We start from the raw sequence: 19,546 nt of genomic DNA, 5'->3' as shown, positions 1-19,546 counted from the left end.
ATGATAGCAAAAATTTTCCCTTGTTATTCTGATCCAGATTCTGACATTTATTAAAGGACTTAAAAGAACATGCTGGAGGACCTATTGAACTTTCACTTTAATAATGAACATGTAGTTTTGTGTAATTTTAAATTAATTTAAAGCTAGTGGAAAAGAAATAATGTTCTATGAAGCCTGTTTTGCTATCTCTTATTCAAATTTATCAAATGGCAGCAGTTTCCAGGACACTAGGCATAAAACATTCAAATTTGATGTCAAAGTTGTCTTCTATTATTTAAATAGAACTTAACTAATTTTTAATTTGCTGATTTTTAGAAAATTATTTACTCCTCACTAAAACTTTGTTTTGTAAAACAAACATCAAAAGCAATGATTATAAACAGTGTGGTGTTCAAATTGAAAACAAACAAAATGAAAGGCAGCATGAGAAAAGGTGAAATCATATAAAAGACACGCTGTCATGCAAAAGAGATAAGCAGAAAGGGCCTCTGCAAAGCCCTGTCATTCTCTGTCCCAAATGCAAGACAAATAAAAATGCCTTTTCATTGGGCCACACTGTAGGTCCTATGACCAAAGCTACCATGAAAAACTAACAGTGCTCTCCTTTCGAGCTAGCTGCCATTTTGACATTGTATAGCCTACAGAGGCTTCTCTCTGTATCACAGACATAGCTAACACACCACACATCATCTCTAAGGATGATGTTAGTTTGACAATATTCATTGATTCCATATTCTTGGTTGTTGTTCTAATAGAGATTGCCTTGGAATTATTCATTTCTATGCTCAAGCCCAATCCCCGTTATTCTTGTGAGGCGAAATCAATTGACAAAGGAGTAATATGCTTTTAAAAACCTGACTAAGGTGTTTGCATTACTGAGGCAAGGGCAATCTCTGAGACTTAGACAAGAATCAAAGAACTAGGATCTACCTGAAAGCTGGAACTTCCCTGCTGTGAGAAGCAGGAAGAAAGCACTGCATATACCAAGACCGCAGCTGCACTATTTCTGAAGTAGGACATTCAGAAAAGGGCACGCACTATTAATGTTTCTAGAAACATTACGGTTAATTCTCCTGCAAAAGATTTAGCAGCTTAGTGTGAAGAAGCAGCAGATGAAAAACAAAATGAAAGAATAGTTAGCTATGCAGGGAAATTTGCTTAAACTAATATTAGAAAGAAAATATTTCAGAAATGGTTGCCTCTAATAATTTCATACCCCAAGGCTAGAAGAAAGGTCACAGTTAATTGGTACAAAAGCAGGATTGGATACACAGTCAGGAAGTGATACTTGGTGATGAATTCTATCTTACAGTATCCTTTTTACCTTCAATTATGCCAGGACATGTACTGCATACTAGAGCCCTAAAAAGATGCCAAAAGAAGTTAAACTTCAAAATCGAGCTTTTCCTTTGCCACGTTTAATTTTCATAACCCAATCAACATGGAGGGGGAAAAATTCTATCTTATGGTCAAGAAAACAAGGTTTGTAGTAGTTTGAAATTACACAAAATGGAATTATTTTGGTAAAATTTATTTTAAAAACTCACCATAAATCAAAGACGCTACTCTTCAAGGACTGTACTTCAGTTTGGGTAAACAGATAAATGCCCACAGTACAAGCCCTACTTCTACTGGAGCTTGTTTCCATATTAAAAGAAATTGAATACACACCCATGTATTTTCAAAATGGTACAAAAATCAACTACCTTATAAGGGAGGTGCTTTCATAAAAAAATAATTTGGTTTACCATAAAACAGAACTCATACACTAAAACTAAATACTGATCTGCTCCAGTAAGAACTACTATTTTATCTGAATGAATTTGGAAAGATAAAAAAATAAGAAATAGTAAACCTACCAATCTGTTCTACTTACTGAAATCCAACACTTCCTTCCTTTTCATTGAACACATTCACACCTGTCAAGCTGTAAATAAATACGCACTGTAGTTTGGGGAACTTTTATAAAAAGATATTTTACCCTTTGAGGTATTTCCCCTTTTTTTTCAGTCTATAACTTTTTGAGAGCAAAATAATTATACAGTCATTTCACAACTCTCTGTGCTAACTGGTGAAATCATTGATACAGCAATACAAAACACTAATCATCTTCTTGATGCCTTTGTATCACAGGTACTTGTAAATTCTAGTGGTGATGAGGTCATAAATCCTCAGTCTGGAAGCCAAGAGTTCCATCCAGGAATTTTTGTCCATCCCTTTCCAAAATCCTTCATGGCTACCCCATCACATTCTCTACTCCAAAACCCGAACAATTTTATATAGGACATTTAGTAGAATAGCATGCATTGTCAGTCATTTTTTTCTTTCCCCTAACAGACACAGAATACTAATACCTAAGAGAAATAAAACAGGTTTCCAGCAATGATTCACCAAATACATTTCCTTGATGTTTCACAGCCTTCTTTACCTACAGTTAATGTGTGGACTAACAAAAGGGAGACCTGGAAGGTGAGAAACAGTGGTGTGAGAGAGATAAGCAGAATAAAACAGAGGGCTCCTTTGAAGTAGAAGTGAAGTGAGAAAGTAGTGTACAAAGGGACTTGGGACCACAAAGCATGGGAAGCAAAAAAAAAAAAAAAAAAAAAGTAAAGATATTAGAAACCTAAGAAGAATCTCCTATATACAGAATGTTCCTGGACAGCTTTCAACTTGACTATAGCACTTTCTCAATGGTTTGTGTCTTCCACTGCCAGGAAGTTGCAGTTCTAAAGGAGACAGGCAAACTGATTGATACCATATACGGCATATAAAAAAACTAGATGGGACATTTTCTTCTCATTTGTGACCCCTGAACTGTATCTTGCCTGAATAAAACATTCAAGATATTCTCTAATAATTTGCTACAGGAGACTAGGTTAACAGTGGGTTAAGCTGTTGCTTGGGAAGCCTTCAACTCATTTTTGGGTGCTATAATGACTTCTGGCTGCCCTCCTTCTGATGCAGCTCCTTATTCATGTGCTTGGGAAGCCAGCAGATGATAATTCAAGCAATTGAGTCCCTGTCACCCATGTGGAATACCAAGATGGAGTCCCTGGCTTCTGGCTTAGGCATGGTGCAGCTCAGGCTTTTGCAGCTATTTGCACAATGAATTATCAGCTAGGAGTCCACATGTGTGTGGGTGTGTGTGCATGCACATGTTTGTGTCATTCTGCCTTTCAAAGAGATGAAAGTACATGAGTAAAACATTTAGAAAAATTGCTAGAATTTCACTATGTGGGGACTTTATTTCTAAATTTGTTTTAAATGTTGGCTTGACAATGACTAATTTATTAAACCCAGTTACTTCGTTTGGGCATCTTCTTGGTGATGCCATGTGGGTTTTCTTTTTTTTTTTTTTTTTCTTTTTTTTTTTTTTTTAAGATTTTTATTGTTATCGGAAAGCCGGATATACAGAGAGGAGGAGAGACAGAGAGGAAGACCTTCCATCCGATGTTTCACTCCCCAAGTGAGCCGCAACGGGCCGGTATGCGCCAATCCGAATTCGGGAACCAGGAACCTCTTCCGGGTCTCCCACGAGGGTGCAGGGTCCCAAAGCCTTGGGCTGTCCTCGACTGCTTTCCCAGGCCACAAGCAGGGAGCTGGATGGGAAGTGGAGCTGCTGGGATTAGAACCGGCGCCCATATGGGATCCTGGTGCGTTCGAGGCGAGGATTTTAGCCGCTAGGCCACGCTGCCGGGCCTGCCATGTGGGTTTTCAAGGTTATTAACTGAGCTTGTTTTAATGTTCTCTATCAGTATATAAGCGTTCATTTAAATTTAGACCATAAGATGATATATCAATATCAATATATATGTAAATAGTTTTAAAGTTCACTTTTTTGGGGATGCTGGCACTGTGGCATAGCCAGCTAAGCCTCCCCCTGCAATGCTGATTCCCATATAAGCTCCGCTTTGAGTCCTGGCTGTACTACTTTGATTCAGCTCCCTGCTAAAGGCCTGAGAAAAGGCTCTCTGCTTTGGACAGGCTCTGCTCTGACCCTTGTGGCCATTTGGGGAGCGAACAGCAGATGGAAGAGCTCTCTGTTCGTCTCTACTCCTCTCTCTCTGCAACTCTGCCTTTTAAGTAGATATAGATATTTTTTAAAAAATGTTTTTCCTTCATAAAATTATGATTTTCCATGAGACAATATTGTAGGTATAGGGATCCCCGCTTTCCCTCCCCTTTTTTTCTATTTTCCCCTCCCATCACTTCACCTATATTAATTTTTACAGTAGTTTAGGCCTTTAGTAACAGTTACAAGTAAAACATCATGCTATTTAAGTGCATCATAGCATTGTAGTTATAGATAAGGGTAGAAAATCTAATATTATACTGTCAAGATATATTTAACTGTTTTATTGGGAGTCTATCTTTTATTAGGAGTAGAGATGCATACTGTAACATAATGTTTTTTATTCCAACCATCTGCTGATGTGACAATAAAATGAAGGTCAAAAATACTATGCAAATAGTTCTTTCATTTCTCATCTCTGCCACTTAAGGTAGTACTGATATGGAAAACTGAGATGATGTCACTGGACTATTGTCACAAAATCATACTGCTTACTCCTTCCTATGTAAATTCTCCTTTCTAGCTTAGCTCCACATATTTGAAGCTTATCAATCACTTTACTAAGAGAGAAGACAAACCTGCACATTTTTCACTAATAGTGAAAGCTGGAGTTCTAATAGGTATTACAGCTGTACCATAAACATGAAATCCATGCACTATAGTATTAACTTTCCAAATAACTTACATGAAAATCATATACTTGTTTTTGTTTTTCATTTCTTTGAGTACAGGATATACATCGACTTTCTGAAAACACTGCAGAGTTGTGAATAATGTATGAAATAAAAAAAATCCCACTTCATTGCCCAGAGAATGCTGTATTGTTTGCGATATACTACATCTGTGCTAGGCAAACAACAGAACAGACCAGGAAACAAAATCTCAAGCTAAAACCTTCCCTAGTGGAAAGGGAAAATACCATTCTGGATGCCAAAAGTCCCTCAAATAAACAGTTCAAATCCTTAGACTACTCTCATGTATTAGATAAAAATAAAATCTTAAATATCAGAATGATCTGTTCTCCTGAGTAAATCACCAAGAAACTTGGAAAACCAATTTAATTACTTAATGTTATTCTAGGGACAGCCACTAACTTCTGTGTACTTCTCTACCTTACAGGGAGTATTTGCAAAGTCTGATGAGAAGATATGCAAAGCTGAAGCCAAATGCTGTCATTGTCACTTATTTTCTCTGGTAACATTTAGGAATGTTGCCCTCTAAGTAGCTATGTAGGAGTGGAACAAACTGCAATTTGAGGTAAGAATGACAAAGAGTAGGCAGTCAAATGCAAGCACAATGGGCTTAATGGACTAATGGTATACAGTTATTATGTTTCTTTTATAATAAAGTTGGCATTTTCTTTCACTTGTCAAACCTAAACATTACTGAATAGAAAGATCAAGTGAGGGTAACATACACAGGACATTTAACTTTGCTCATAAAATAAACTCAGCTTGATGGAATTTCATTTATAGTAAGGTAGTATAAAATTTTTCTGTTTCTGTCATTTCTCAAATTCCAAACTCCAGAGATACCTTTAGGTACAATATATTGAAAAGGATTTACTGCAGATCAATTACTTTATAATCGTTATTCACCAAGCAGTTATTAAGAGCATATATACTAGATGCTCAAAGTAAATTGCAATCTTTTATTAGTAAAATGCAGTTTTAATATTTACCAAATTTTAACTCTGTATTATCTATATCTTTTAGAGTTGATGCTGAGCAGAACATTAAAAGTTTTCTAGGAACTGGTGAGATAATTCTATGAGTTTTAGGTATCTGGGCTTTTAGTTTTGCAAATATAAAATTTAACAATGAATAGTTCAGGAATTTGAATCTCAAAACATTACTAAGAAAATTAAGTTATCAATTGTTTGCCTGCCAGCCTGTCGGCCAATCTGCCTGCCTGCCTTCCTTCCTTCCTTACTCCTTCTATTCTTCCTTCCTTTCTTTCCTCTTTCCCGTATTCTTTCATCCCCTCCCCTAACTTTAACAGACATAAAGAAAGGAGTAAGGCTCAAATTCTAATACACAGAAGTATAACCCTGAAAGTTTAACAGAATATGGGAGGGGAAGTGGCAGAAGGAAGCGCATTATTTACAGGTGAATCTGGCTGTCTGGCCACTGGGGAAGCACTTGGGATTCTACTCCATAGGAAGCACAGTTTATGATTTCTTAATTCTGTTTAGGAAAATACTTAATAATATATCAGTGAATTCACATGAGACAAAAGCTAATTTAATATAGTACACTTAGAACAAGAAATAGTTTTCTTTTAGTTGTGAAAACATGAAAGTTTCGAAAAAAAAGGGACATATTTAGGATTATCTGATGAATACCTTGTTGGCATTTGTCATTACAAATGCACAGGATGTCTGCTCCTGTTAGCCTGGTATCATGCATTTGACATATAGGGTCCCAACCATTTATTCATGAATTGAAGGTTTGTAAATAAAGCAGATGCTTGTGTGAGCTTAGCTCCCAATATTAGCATGTCTGTGAATTTCTGACAGAGACTTAAAACTACCCAGAGAAATTTATTGCTGCATAAAAATCGCTTGCTCTCATTTATCCCCTGTTTAACATCCAAAGGAAAACTACTCTATTCATATTTTCATAAAAATCAACTGGAATTGACCTTATCTCACACTGTCCTACTGAGATCACCAATGGGAAAAAAAAATGTGCAGCAGGGTTGATTATATTATGTTAAGAAAATATGCAAGCCAGAGTGATTGGAATTTCTATAAGGAACATCATCAGTGCTTGAATAGAACAATTTTGCATATAAACAGGACGTGGATGGCCTTTGTTCAATTTGTTCTGTAGTTTCTGAAAAGCTATCAACGAAGGACAACATAACAATCTTCTGTTTCTAGCTTCCTTAATGCAAATCTGGATATTATTAATCAGTACATATATATGTCTATTCCCAAAGAAAAATTTAATTTTCATTAAGAAATAAAATAAAAAAGAAATTTAAGAAAACTGTATAATTAAAACAAATACACATTCCATAGACTCATAAGAACTAATGTAGTCTGAAAAATCAATCATGTTGAAAAACCACAAAACAAAATCAACATGATTGATTTAAGGGCATATATAGTAACTGTGTAATGGAGATTATCATATCCAGTAACATCTTATTAACTTCATGGCAATGGGAATTTCTATTTTTCTTCCTGTTGTTTATCTTGTTTTGTGGCTTTTCATTTAAGGGGATGTATGGTAACTGTGTAATGGAAAGTATCATATCCAGATGTGAGAATAAAATGCAATCTACAATTCCAGATCAAAGATGAACTCCCAATGAAACCATTAAATACATCTTGACAATAGGACACTGGACTCTCTGCCATTGTCCATGCCTGCAATGATGGACTTAAGACTGTTTATGAAGAACTATACTATTGTAATAATATAAGGGAATTCAGTGGGGGAGGAGGGAATTTAGGAAGGGGGTCAGGGAAATGAGGGCTTATGGAACTATATCATAAAATGATGATAATAACAAAAAAAATTTTAAAGAAGAAAAAAATCAATCATGTTTTTAGAACTCAGTGTAAACTGGTTTCTTCCCCTTTCTCATCGCCAGACTCAGTATGTCTTTTAAAATTGTTCCTTATCTTAAAATGGTAAAATTCCACATTAGGTGGCTATGAGTTACTTGACACACAAAGAATGAGAACATACACTGTTGATTACAAAGTACAAGGCATGCTATTGCTGTTTTAGCTGAGATGCATAGTATATGCTCAATAAATGCAGCAGAATGCAGGGAGGAGGCTATATATTTGGAAGTAAAATTTAAAACAATAGTTACGCTAGGAAACTCAATTCAAAACCTCTTAGTGTCTACAGTTTACTGTCAGACACTCTAAAACAAGTAAATGTTTCATTCTACTCTAATTACTTATGATTCATTCAAATCTCAACATTCTAAGTGTGGAAGGATTCTTCATTCCTTAATCCATTAGAAGCTGAATGTTGATCCACATGTGTCTGCCAAAATTGTTCAGGGGTCAAACACACTGATGGACTACTGACAATCACCACTTTCCCCAACATTCTATAGCATGTGTTCCTGCTGACTTCCCCATTTTGAAATCTCCCTAGTTCTGGTCATTTGGGTACTGTTTTAGTATTTTTAATGCCTTTCTCTCTTTTTCTAATCATTTTTCCCCTTTGAGTATACTTTGATTCCTCTTTGCCTCTTGAGCGCTGGAACTGCCAAATGTACTTTACAATCTTTTACTTCTCATTAAACATCTTCTTCCCAGAGAATCTCAAGATTTCAATAAACATATATGCACAGATGTCCTTCAAATTTGTTATCTTCCGCTTCAACCATACGTTTGTGCGTGTGTCCATATAATCATGTTATAACTTAAAAGCCCTGCTGCTCCATAGCTGCAACAAACATTTCATCATTTCTACTGCATTTTTTCATATCTCCATGACATAAATTTGCAATTTGCCTTTATACAAAACACCTCTTCTTTTTATTCTCCCTAAAACTATGACTTATTCCTGAAAACACAGCTCAAATGTCACTTTAATCATGAAAACATTCTTCATTTTTTTAGCTCTTTCTGCAAACTTACATCATGCCATATATATTGTGTATATTTCTCAGGAGAATCTATATTCTTGAGGGTAATATCCGTGTCCTATCCATCTTTGCACTCCAGCATCCTAGCTCAACTGTCTGCTCCTTAAGATCTGATCAATGGATATCATTTACATGAAGCCCATTCTGTCATTTATTTTCCTGTATTGCTTTTTTAAAACAAGATTTTGATTATACATTATACTACAAAGGATGTGTCATAAAATGCATGGGGCTTAAGTGGGATGCTATGACTTTTTTCAAAGGTGTATTTATTTTTATTGGAAAGGCAGAATCACAATGAGAAGGAGAGACAGGGAGAAAGATCTTTCATTCTCTGATTCATTTCCCAAGTGGCTGCAAAGTCCAGAGTCGAGTCGATCCGAAGCCAGCACTCCGGAGCCTCTCCCAGGTCTCCCTTGTGGGTACAGCATGCAAAGTTTGGGCCATCCTCTGCTACTTTCCCAGGCCATGAGCAGGGAGCTGGATGGAAAGTGGAGCATCCAGGACATAAATTGGTACCCATATGGCATACTGGTGCTTGCAAGGGGAAGATTTGGTAACTGAGCCATCAGGCTGAGTCCTGGTTGCTGTGATTCTAATGTTTACCAAATAGAGACTCATCAGTCTCATGGGGAAGAATTTATTCTAAGGGAGAAAGAAGTAATAAACAACATGGAAGCAATGATCTAGTAATAATAAAACAAAGCTAATGCAAAACCTCAGCAGATTTCAGTCACCCAGGAAAGATGATGCATGGGGTCTTTCATGGGTTGGTCTTTGGACGATGCAAAACAGGGCCAAATTTACAGAGTTTGGGAAGGCTATAATTGACAGCTAATTAAAACAATTTACATTCTCTTAAAACACCCGTAAGACTCTGAGGCTTAAGCAGTACGGTTCACTACACTATTGTAAGAGCTATGCTAAAAGAGAGAGATCCATTCTCCCCCTTAGACCCCACACACGTTGCTAATGGCCATTGTCCAGTCCCAGCATTTGGAAGGTCTGCACTAGAAAGCTGATCAACCGGGAAATCACTGATTTTTACTTTTTATTACAACAATAACTGTCATTACTGAAAGCTACTACTTTTCTATCTTCTTAATAGTTAACCTTCCTTTGCTTTAAAGAAAATAACAGTGAGAATCCTCCTCTTACAAGTGTTCCTTGTCTATCTTCCTTACCAACTCTTCATTTAGCCCGTCTAAATAGGAGCATTTTCAGATTTTGTTTTTGACTCCTTTTTCTCTTAATAATCCCTCTAGCAAGCACATCTATTCCACGCTACAATCAGAATACTCAATAACCCCAGAAATTTATCATGATCTGCATGCTCTGCTACCACATTCAGATTAACTTGTTCTGAACAGAATTTATTTTCTTCTATCAAAACTACTGATTTTCCTGATTAAATGAGTCAACGTTTTGTTACTTTAAGCAAAATTACTGTGAGGAGCAAATCAGAAAGGGAAAAGAAGTTTTATTTTGGCTTATAGTTTAGAGGTTCATAGTACAAAGTGGAACAGCCCCATTTGTCTGTCATCTGGAGGAGACTAACAATACTGGAACATACATGGAAGGTACATGTTCATGGCCAGTAAGGAGAGATGCAGGATACCCACTCTTCCTCTATTGTTTATGTGGTCTCTCCTTCTCCTGTCAAATTGATCCTAGGGCTGTATTCGAGCACCTAATTCATTCCAACTGCTTCATAAAACTCCAACCTTCAGACAACATAATAGGATCAAGCCTTCACCTTGATCTAACAACCATTAATCCATGTACCACTAATTTAAAATTTGGATATTTAGCATTCAGACAAGTTTGTGAAGCCAAATCTTGTTCAACCTACAATACTGGCTTTCCTGGTTTAGCAACCTCATTACTCCTCCAAGCTAGTCAAACTCAAAATCCTATGGTTATCTTTGACTTCTTGATGCTTTCCTCCCTGTAAATTATCTTCTTTGAAAATGTGCCAGAGGATTCCTATTTCATTACTTCCATGTCTGTAAAGTGAATGACCTGATCCAAAGTTGGATCACTGTTCTTCCCTAGCTTAAACACCTCAATAGATCCCCAATGCTGAAGAATTGTGTTCACACCTAAGCGTCTCATTGAAGCAGTCAATGAGGTGCTGTAAATCTATTTTTACAGAGTTATCTCCATAATTTACATGTTATGTATCCTATTTTCTTCCTTACTGCACTGTTTGTCATTGATGAGAAACACTTTGCACTTTCTCAACTCCATTTTTTGTCTTAAAGATATTTAATTTGACTAGAATGCTTTCTCCTCACCTCTAACCACCACTACTGAAATCCCTGCTCATCCTTCAAAGCTATTTCTGCTGTCATGATTTTTCTGACATATCAAAAAGGGCATACTGTCTCTCTCCTCTAAACTCACAGTATGTTCTTTGCATCTCTTGTATACTTTCTGCCTTAATCTGTAGACTTGCCATATTTCTTATCTTTCCTAAAAAACCTGAAGATCTTACAACTAATCAAATCTTAATTTTTAAGTCTTCTATCAGGTCTAGGATGAAACAGATGTATATAAAAGAATAAATGTTTGGGCCTCATTTCATAATCTGTGAGGTTTACATCTGCAGAGCCTGATTGTATTAATATGCAGTCAATATATACCATTACAAGCAAAATGGCTATTACCTCTATGCCTTCTGAATGGTTAGGCTCTGTGGCATATGAGTTAATATTTTCACTATCACCCATGATATGAGTCTCTGCCTTTGGAAGTGTTTTGGCACTTACTAACTGAAACAGCACAGTAGTATTTGGGGCAGTATTTGGGGACTCATTCTGAGTTCCCTAATGTGGTGGCTCTTGGGGAGGTGACACAGGCTCAGTATAAAAGATCACTAATTTAGGCAACTGACAATATCACTTACCAACATTTTGAGTTTTTAACGAAGAACAAAGACTATCGCCTCAGTTTGTTTAAACATGGGATTTAAAGTGTTGCACTAAGAAGCACATAGCAGAGCTCTGTATTTTACTTACAGTAATTCCCATCCATAAATGAGGGCAATGGAGAAGGCAAGCGAAGCAGTACATCCTTCCTGTTTGTAGTTAACTCTGATTTCAGATTGCTTGGGACTATTTCTTATTCTACTCTACTTGGGGGGAAAACAGACTTTTCTGGTTTTGTGTTATCATGTTGAAATGGAGATCCCTGGAAAGGAATGAGGGCATCAGTGCTATACAGGGAAAGCAGAGCAATACCAAGAGAATGGGATCCTGGAAAGGTACCCAATTAGATGCCCAAGAAAGTGATAACAACAGAGGATCAGCAATAAAAGATGATCTAGCTAAGAAAGGCTCAGACAAAGAAGAAACCTAGAAAATTCTCCACTATATCTGTTTCTAGAGAGAGACTGGAGACAAGGGAGTTTTGGGCACATTTGTAAACTTGCTGCCTTCTGGCCCCTCTCCTCTGCTTCCAAGTCTTCTGCTGGTGTTAACAGTGCTTTAATGATCCTAGCCACATCCATCTAGTTTCTTTCAACCTCTGAATATTTTCTTTGGCTGCTGCCACCTACAATGACTGCTACTCCTTAACGGGGTTGATATTTCAGACCCTATATGTTTACAGAGGCACAGTAGGCACAAAACAAAGGAGATCCTGATTTAGACTAGGTGGAGTTAGTGCTATAAAATGATGCAGTTTGTGAGTCTCATTGTTTCACGGTTGCCAACACTATATCCCCATGATTACAAAACTCACAGAAACCCTACGGAATGAGTTCTCTCTAAAATCAAGTCAAGGTCTGAGACTTATCAGACAGGGGCCTTACCAATGTGTATTTAAAAAAATATAAACAGACAGGAAAGATTATGGCAGCTTTTTATAGTCTCGACTAATATGCTTCGCTTATCAGCTGCCTAACAGAGAACTGAATTGACGCAAATTTTTTTTCAGCTCACCTTTTATTGATTATTATTGCTCTGATAGGACAAGAAAGAGCAGTTAAGGTTTTATTGTTGTTAAGAGGTGGTAGGAGGCTCCGATAATGCAGCCGAACATTCTCATTTTGTAGACAAAAGACAGGAGTAGGTAGAATGGCTGCCTCATAGGTCAGTTCTGTTCTTAGCAATTCAGCCATGCAGTATTAGCTTACATTAATATTAACACACAAGCACGGATTTTTCCTTTCTTTCCTCTACTCTTCCACTCTTTTTGCAGATCATTTTCAATGTCTTCATGCACAGAAAACAGTTTCATACTCCAACCAAAACGCTACCTTTCCTGTAATCAAATCTTACCTTCAGGCTAATCTCCCCAGGACTGTCCATGAGCAGCCACAGTATAATGTTTATCCATTACCCATCAGGATTTACTCAAATGTGAAAAAAGATGAATGTAACTTCACATCGTCTTCTGCCATAAATTTCATCATCATCAAAAGCTTTCCAGACATCTCTACATGGGGTCCTATTACTTTCACTGGCTTGTTGGAGTACAATGATTTTGAGAGCGAACAATTTTTATTCCAGTGGTATAGGAAAACTTCCAGTGCAAATACAGAATATCTTGAATTATAGGCTATTTGTGGCAAAGACTGATATTCTAAATTAAATAGGGTTCACATATTAACTACTGATTCTTTTTTTTAAAAAATGCATTTATTTGAGTCAAGGGCCAGTTTTGCAGCATAGTGTGTTGCATTACTGTCTGTTATGCTGACGGTCCCCTATGAGTCTTGGTTCAAGTCCTGGCTGCTCCATTTCAGATATGATGTCTTTCTTATATGACAGGGAAACCAGTAGCAGATGGCCTAGCTACTTGGGTTCCCGGCTATCCGTGTGGGAAACCTGGATCAAACTCTGTTCTCCTGGCTTTTGGTTTCAGCCTCTCCCAGCCCCAACCTCTGCAGTCATTTGCAGAGGGTACAGCTGAATGGGATTTATCTGTCTCTACTATTCTCTCTGTCAAACTCTTTATATAAACAAATAAATTTTTAAAATATTTGAGATGAAGAGAGAGAAAAAAAACCTCAAAGTCTCTCATTCACTATTCATTGCCCCAGAGTCTGCAATGGCAAGGGTGCTGAAGCCAAGATCCAAGAATTCAATTCAGTGGAACCCAACCATTTGAGCCGTTACCGCTGCATCCTAAGGGGATGCATTAGCACAAAGCTTGATTCAGCAGCCACACTAGGTATGGGAATTGGGTACCTTAACTCACACAGTTTTATCCACTAGGCCAAATGTCTACCCCAAATTTCTTTGCTCATTTCTCTACACAGCCTTAATCAGATGAAAGGACATCTAAAATTAACCAAACTAACTTCTTTTTCTAATTCAAGAAAGATATGAACTAAAAATATAAAACCTTACATAGAGATGGTAGATAGCTAAGTATTCCTGGGTTTTCCTGACAGAAGTCATGGGGAACGAACAGAGAAAGTGGACAACTTTCTAGTTATACTTAAGTGAGGAAAATTATTTTTGACTCTTAAATGTTTTATACTTTTTTTCTTTCGCAAGATCAAATTTAGTAGTAGAGCTTTATCTGTTACTAATGAAATATACCCAAAAGACATCATTCAATACTTTAGAATTTGGAAATGTGTTTCTCCTCCCTTTATCAACATGAGTAATATCGAACAGAGTGCATTGTAAAATCAAAATGGCCTCTAGGAACAAGCATTATCTCAATGTCCTTACCTGTGAAAAAATAATGTGATATTTTTAGGGTCAATTATTTCTGATGATTTAATTACATTTATGGTTTTACACAACCTTCCACTCAGACCACATGCTCTTACAATAACAATTAAAAATATTTAATATTAAACACAGCAGGAATACTTGGTTCCCAGCTTTTTGCATTCTCTAGTAATCTGAAGATATATTCACGAAACTGAAATTCACAGCCATGGAGATGAAGACGCCTACATGAGCTGAGACCAACTGTTAAAAAAGTCTTCATGCAGAAGTTTCATGGATATGTGGAGCAGGGTGGGGGGATTCAGTTCTTCACAGTCACATTTTATAAAACCATGAGAACTGGAATGGGACTTACCTGGATTCCTTGGAATCCGCTTTCTCCGGTCTCGGAATGCCGCACCTGATTGTAGGGCTTCTAGAAGATTATCCATCACGCCAGTCTCATCACCCTCTGGAGGAAGGAAGAAATTGGAATTAATCTGGGAACAATTAAAGTTAAACTACAGGAAAATAAAGGGAAAAACTCCTGTCAGATTTACATAATATCCTTAAATTAAAGACATATATCTGTTTTAGCATAATGGATCCTGTCAGTTTCTGGCACCACAGACTACTTCGCTTATTACGCACCATTAAGCAAAATTCATGCCAATCCCACTGTTCTTTCAACTTAAAGACCTTGTCTTTTGTATTATTGATGACACGCTCAGTATGCAAATAAACAGAGGCTGATCAGCTACTGCTGTCTTCCTGTTAAGATTTTTATAAGATATTCCTAAGCAAGAAGCCACTGACCCAGCTTAATGCAATCAATATGTGGGGCTTGATTTGATGAAGCGGAGTTACACAAGGTTAAATACTGATTTTATTAATACTTTCAGCATTCAACCATCATCTGCGATTATCTCAATAGAGACTATTTGCAAAACACATTTGCATTCAATTCCTACCTAATCCATGTCCTTTACTCATTTTGAAATGCTGACATTGTATAAAAGAAAAAAGGTGACCACATCATCTGAAAGGCCATGTTTCACATTTGAGAGATATCAGCCAGAGTCTTATTTCCTTTTTAGAATGCTGTTGTCTGCCTCAACTTTTCCTATGGGAAAGAACTGTAAGAAGTCATGATTGAAGTACTCAAAAGATGTTCATGGAAATTCCTAACCATAACAGCATTTAAAACATTTCACCCTACTCTCATCTTTGACAACTCTGGCCATCAAAAACACTTTTAAAATTTGTTAGAGCGTTTGTCTCAAAATGTCAATTGTCAGAAATTCGAAACTACACTGTGGATACTCTACAGAGATCTGAGCCTTTTCTTCCCAACTGGCTTAGCTCAAGAAAAGGACCCTAACACTAGGCGACTGTTCTGAGTGGTAGCTAACCATGCCTGTGCCTCTGAGGTAAAGGACATTCATAGGCAGGAAGGTTAAGGGGAGATGGCAGTGACAAGAGAGAAAGACACTGTTTCTGATGCTCTTCCAAGGTTAAATTTAAATCTGTGCTAAAAGAATGAACTACAGGGTATCGAGATCCCAGAAAAAAAAATTCTCTCGTGAGACAAGAAAAAGCTAAACTCTTTTTGATTATGCTCTTCGGTTGATTTGAGACTTGTTCAATGTCTCAATAAATTATTCTTTTAAAATAAACTCTCTAGGACAGGATATCGAATGAAAAAAAAAAAACCGAAAGTCTCCACAGGTCCAATATCTAGGAATAGCAAAAAGGGAAAAGCAAAAAGAAAGCAGAGTGCTGGTGACTAAATCGGGAAAGGGGACTGTGTACTTTTAATATTCATTAAGGTCACAGAAACATCTGAACCATTCACCTGTTCTTTTTTAATAGAAAAAAATAAGAACTGCAGGTAGTTGGGCATGGCTAGGATGTTGCTGAAAGAATTAAAATTTTATGCACTAGACACGTTCCATTTGTTATATCTTTTATTCCTCACAATCACACCCTGAGATGGATAATGACAGTATCCATTAGTAGTTAGAAACACTGAAACTGGACCCGGCAGTGTGGCCTAGTGGCTAAAGTCCTCGCCTTGAACGCCCCGGGATCCCATATGGGCGCCGGTTCTAATCCCAGCAGCTCCACTTCCCATCCAGCTCCCTGCTTGTGGCCTGGGAAAGCAGTCGAGGACGGCCCAATGCATTGGGACCCTGCACCCGTGTGGGAGACCCGGAAGAGGTTCCAGGTTCCTGGCTTCGGATCGGCGCGCATCGGCCCGTTGCGGCTCACTTGGGGAGTGAATCATCGGACGGAAGATCTTCCTCTCTGTCTCTCCTCCTGTCTGTATATCTGACTTTGTAATAAAAAATAAATAAATCTTTAAAAAAAAGAAACACTGAAACTTAGATATTGTACATCTGGCATGTAGGCATGTACATCTGGCATGTCTGAGTAGGAATCTGGATCCACATGACACCAAGGATTGCACTCTTTGCATGGCACCTTGCAAAAGTTGAAATGAACTAGGCACACTCCAAATGAAGAAAACCATAATAAGCTAGAACTGTCCAACAGATAGCTAGCAGAGGCCACAGAGATGAGTCACGCAATAATTTTTAATAATCCAGTAGCTACAGTGAAAGAAAGCAAGTGAAATCAATTGTAGTATATTAAGTAAATATTTAACCAAATAGATAAAAATTGAATGATATATAATAGACTAAATTTTTATAAATGTACTATACATTTAACTCTGTACATATCAAATAAGATTAGCTTTATTTTAGACACTCATTAGCCCAACATAGCTCACGGCTTTGCATTAGGGCATAGCTATAACCTCTCACCTTTATATTTCAGAGAGACTTTTCAGGCAGCATTGTGAAGTACTCAAAGGATTGCAAGATCAGAAGCTGAACAAATTCTTAGGGGTGTGGTATAATTGTCTAAATAACAGATAAAGCCTGAGATAATGAGAAATCTGAGAGAATGGAGAGGATAGCTACTTTGAATACAGTCCATAGGGCTTGGAGGTTGGAGAAGAGAAGGAAGCGAAATAGATAAAATAAGGTATTTACAGGATCAGGGATAAATAGGTTTGAGAATATATGATGCTACATTTGAGATTTCTATCGAATATCTAATTAAAAATAGCTGGCAAGCTATTTGAAACATTGGTCTAGAGTCAAGGAGTGAATCTGGGCTACAGCTAAAGACTAAATTGTCATTGGAAGATAGGATTTGAGTATACTAATATGATGGGCATGTCTAACATACTAATATATAACATATTATGTAATTATATATATATGTAATTTCTTATGGCTTAATAATCAGTGCTTCATAAATGCATCTCACTCAACCTTCCTGGCATCTCCATAAAACAATATAATCTTCTCACAACTGAGTTTATTATTTGTAAGGAATGGTACTCTTTCAAAATATTGCAGACTCCATTCAACCTGCCCAAATTCCCAGTCACTTGGGTTCCTCTATGAAAAAAATGTGATTTGTCTCCTCTCATTCTGGTACATAATAAAGAATAAAGGGATTTTAATCATTTTTTTAAAGCCATTGGAAAATTGCATATAATTGCACTGAGACGGAGTATTAGAAGAGGAAGGATTAGGGGCTCTGAGTGCTACTTTGAGTCCTAGCTGCTCTTCTTCAGATTCAGGTCCCAGCTAATGTTCCTGGGAAAGCAGCAGATGGTTTAAGTGCTTGGGTCTCTGCACCAACGAGGGAGCTCCTGGTTTCAGCCTGACCTAGCTGCAGCCATTATGACTATGTAGGGAGTAAACCAACAGGTGCTTTACTTACTTTCTGCTCTCTCTCTGTAACTCTGCCTTTCAAATAAATAATCTCTTCAACAAAAATCAATGAAAATAGAAGAGAAAGAGGTAGCAGATACAATTTATGCTCTACAATATGATGTTTTAATTAATGTATAAATTGTGGAATACCTAGAATAAGTACTTTACATATACAGTACCTCACTCACTTATCATTTATTGTAGTAAAAACATTTAAAATCTATCATCTTAGCAATTTTCAAATACTCATGACATTGCTATTTATGGTAACCACTATTAGTTTTATGTTCAGCCTCTTGAATGTATTCTTCCCTGAAATTTTGTGTCCTTTCACTACTATTGTTTCACTCTTCCTCCCCTCATGTCACAGGCAGTCAGGAGAAGCAGAATCACAAAGAAAGCAAGGAAGGCATTTTTAGTGAAAAAGAAGTGGAAGCAGGAGAGAATACCAACACAAGTGAATTTCATATATCCTTATTAAAATCATAAAGACTACAAAAAACCCAAATAAATGCAAATAAATGAAAAGTACAGACATGCATTTATGGTTTACATAAATAACAAGTAAAAGTTACATTTATAATAATGATATTATGATTGTAGAGTCATTAAAATTCTCTAGTGTTATTTCATTGTTATTGGACTAAAAAGGTGGAGAAATACTACAAAGCAGATAGGAAACAAAAACAAACACCTTTGCTTAATTTAACGGTTGTACCTAACATTATCTATCAAAGCATTATTATTCTGGATCAGTGTTAAGCAAAGATTTTCATCACCATCCCCTTACACTCTGTGAGTCTTTACAGACATCTTTGCTTCCTAATGCCCTCAAATGTCAAAGTTTAAAGCTGTGAACACATTTTATAGCTGTTTGAATGTGTTAGCTCTTTGTAGGGCTACAAACCATTGTAGTATCTAAGGCATTTTTTTCAATCTGCTTTGAAAGAGACAATATTCATCTCCTAGGATGAATATTATCGTTATCTGATGAGAATTCTTATGGTAGATCATTCTGTTTTTAAAAATAAAAAAAAACTCTGTAAACAGTCCATATATGGAATAAGGAAAAGAAACATAGGCTGCAGCCTCCAATTATGTTTTCATTTGCTCTACGACAGCTTTCTAAAAAGCTGATTTTTTTTTCATTTTTTTATTTGTTTTTTGTGGGTTTTTTATTGGAAAGATTTATTTTTTATTGGAAAGGCAGATTTACAGAGAGAAGAAGACACAAAGATTTTCCATCCACTAGTTCACTCCCCAAATGGCTGCAACTGCTGGAACTGAGCCAATCCAAAACCAGGAGCCAGGAGTCTCTTCTGGGTCTCCCAAGCAGGTGCAAGGTCTCAAGGCTTGGGCCATCCTCTGCTATTTGGATTGGAAGTGAAGCA

The 19,546-nt window shown here is 36.9% G+C and overlaps 1 protein-coding gene across 5 annotated transcripts in view; it reads right to left on the bottom strand.

Annotated features, from left to right (window-relative positions):
• DIAPH2 (diaphanous related formin 2) overlaps window positions 1-19,546 on the bottom strand; it is an 859,995-nt gene that overhangs the window by 147,461 nt on the left and 692,988 nt on the right. For 3 of the 5 annotated variants that reach the window (XM_058659086.1, XM_058659087.1, XM_058659088.1), the window contains 2 exons: window positions 14,738-14,833; window positions 8,359-9,172 (listed from right to left, as the gene is read on the bottom strand). In XM_058659086.1, coding sequence (XP_058515069.1) covers window positions 8,985-9,172; window positions 14,738-14,833 — 284 coding nt within the window. In that variant the 3' untranslated portion in view covers window positions 8,359-8,984. Of the gene's footprint in view, window positions 1-8,358; window positions 9,173-14,737; window positions 14,834-19,546 lie in introns of those variants that run through there. The other 2 variants (XM_058659089.1, XM_004590122.3) reach the window with 1 other exon arrangement.

The sequence above is a fragment of the Ochotona princeps genome, chromosome X (genome assembly GCF_030435755.1).
Source record: "Ochotona princeps isolate mOchPri1 chromosome X, mOchPri1.hap1, whole genome shotgun sequence".
NCBI classification, from domain to species: domain Eukaryota; kingdom Metazoa; phylum Chordata; class Mammalia; order Lagomorpha; family Ochotonidae; genus Ochotona; species Ochotona princeps.
This window is presented reverse-complemented; position numbering and strand designations above follow the sequence as displayed.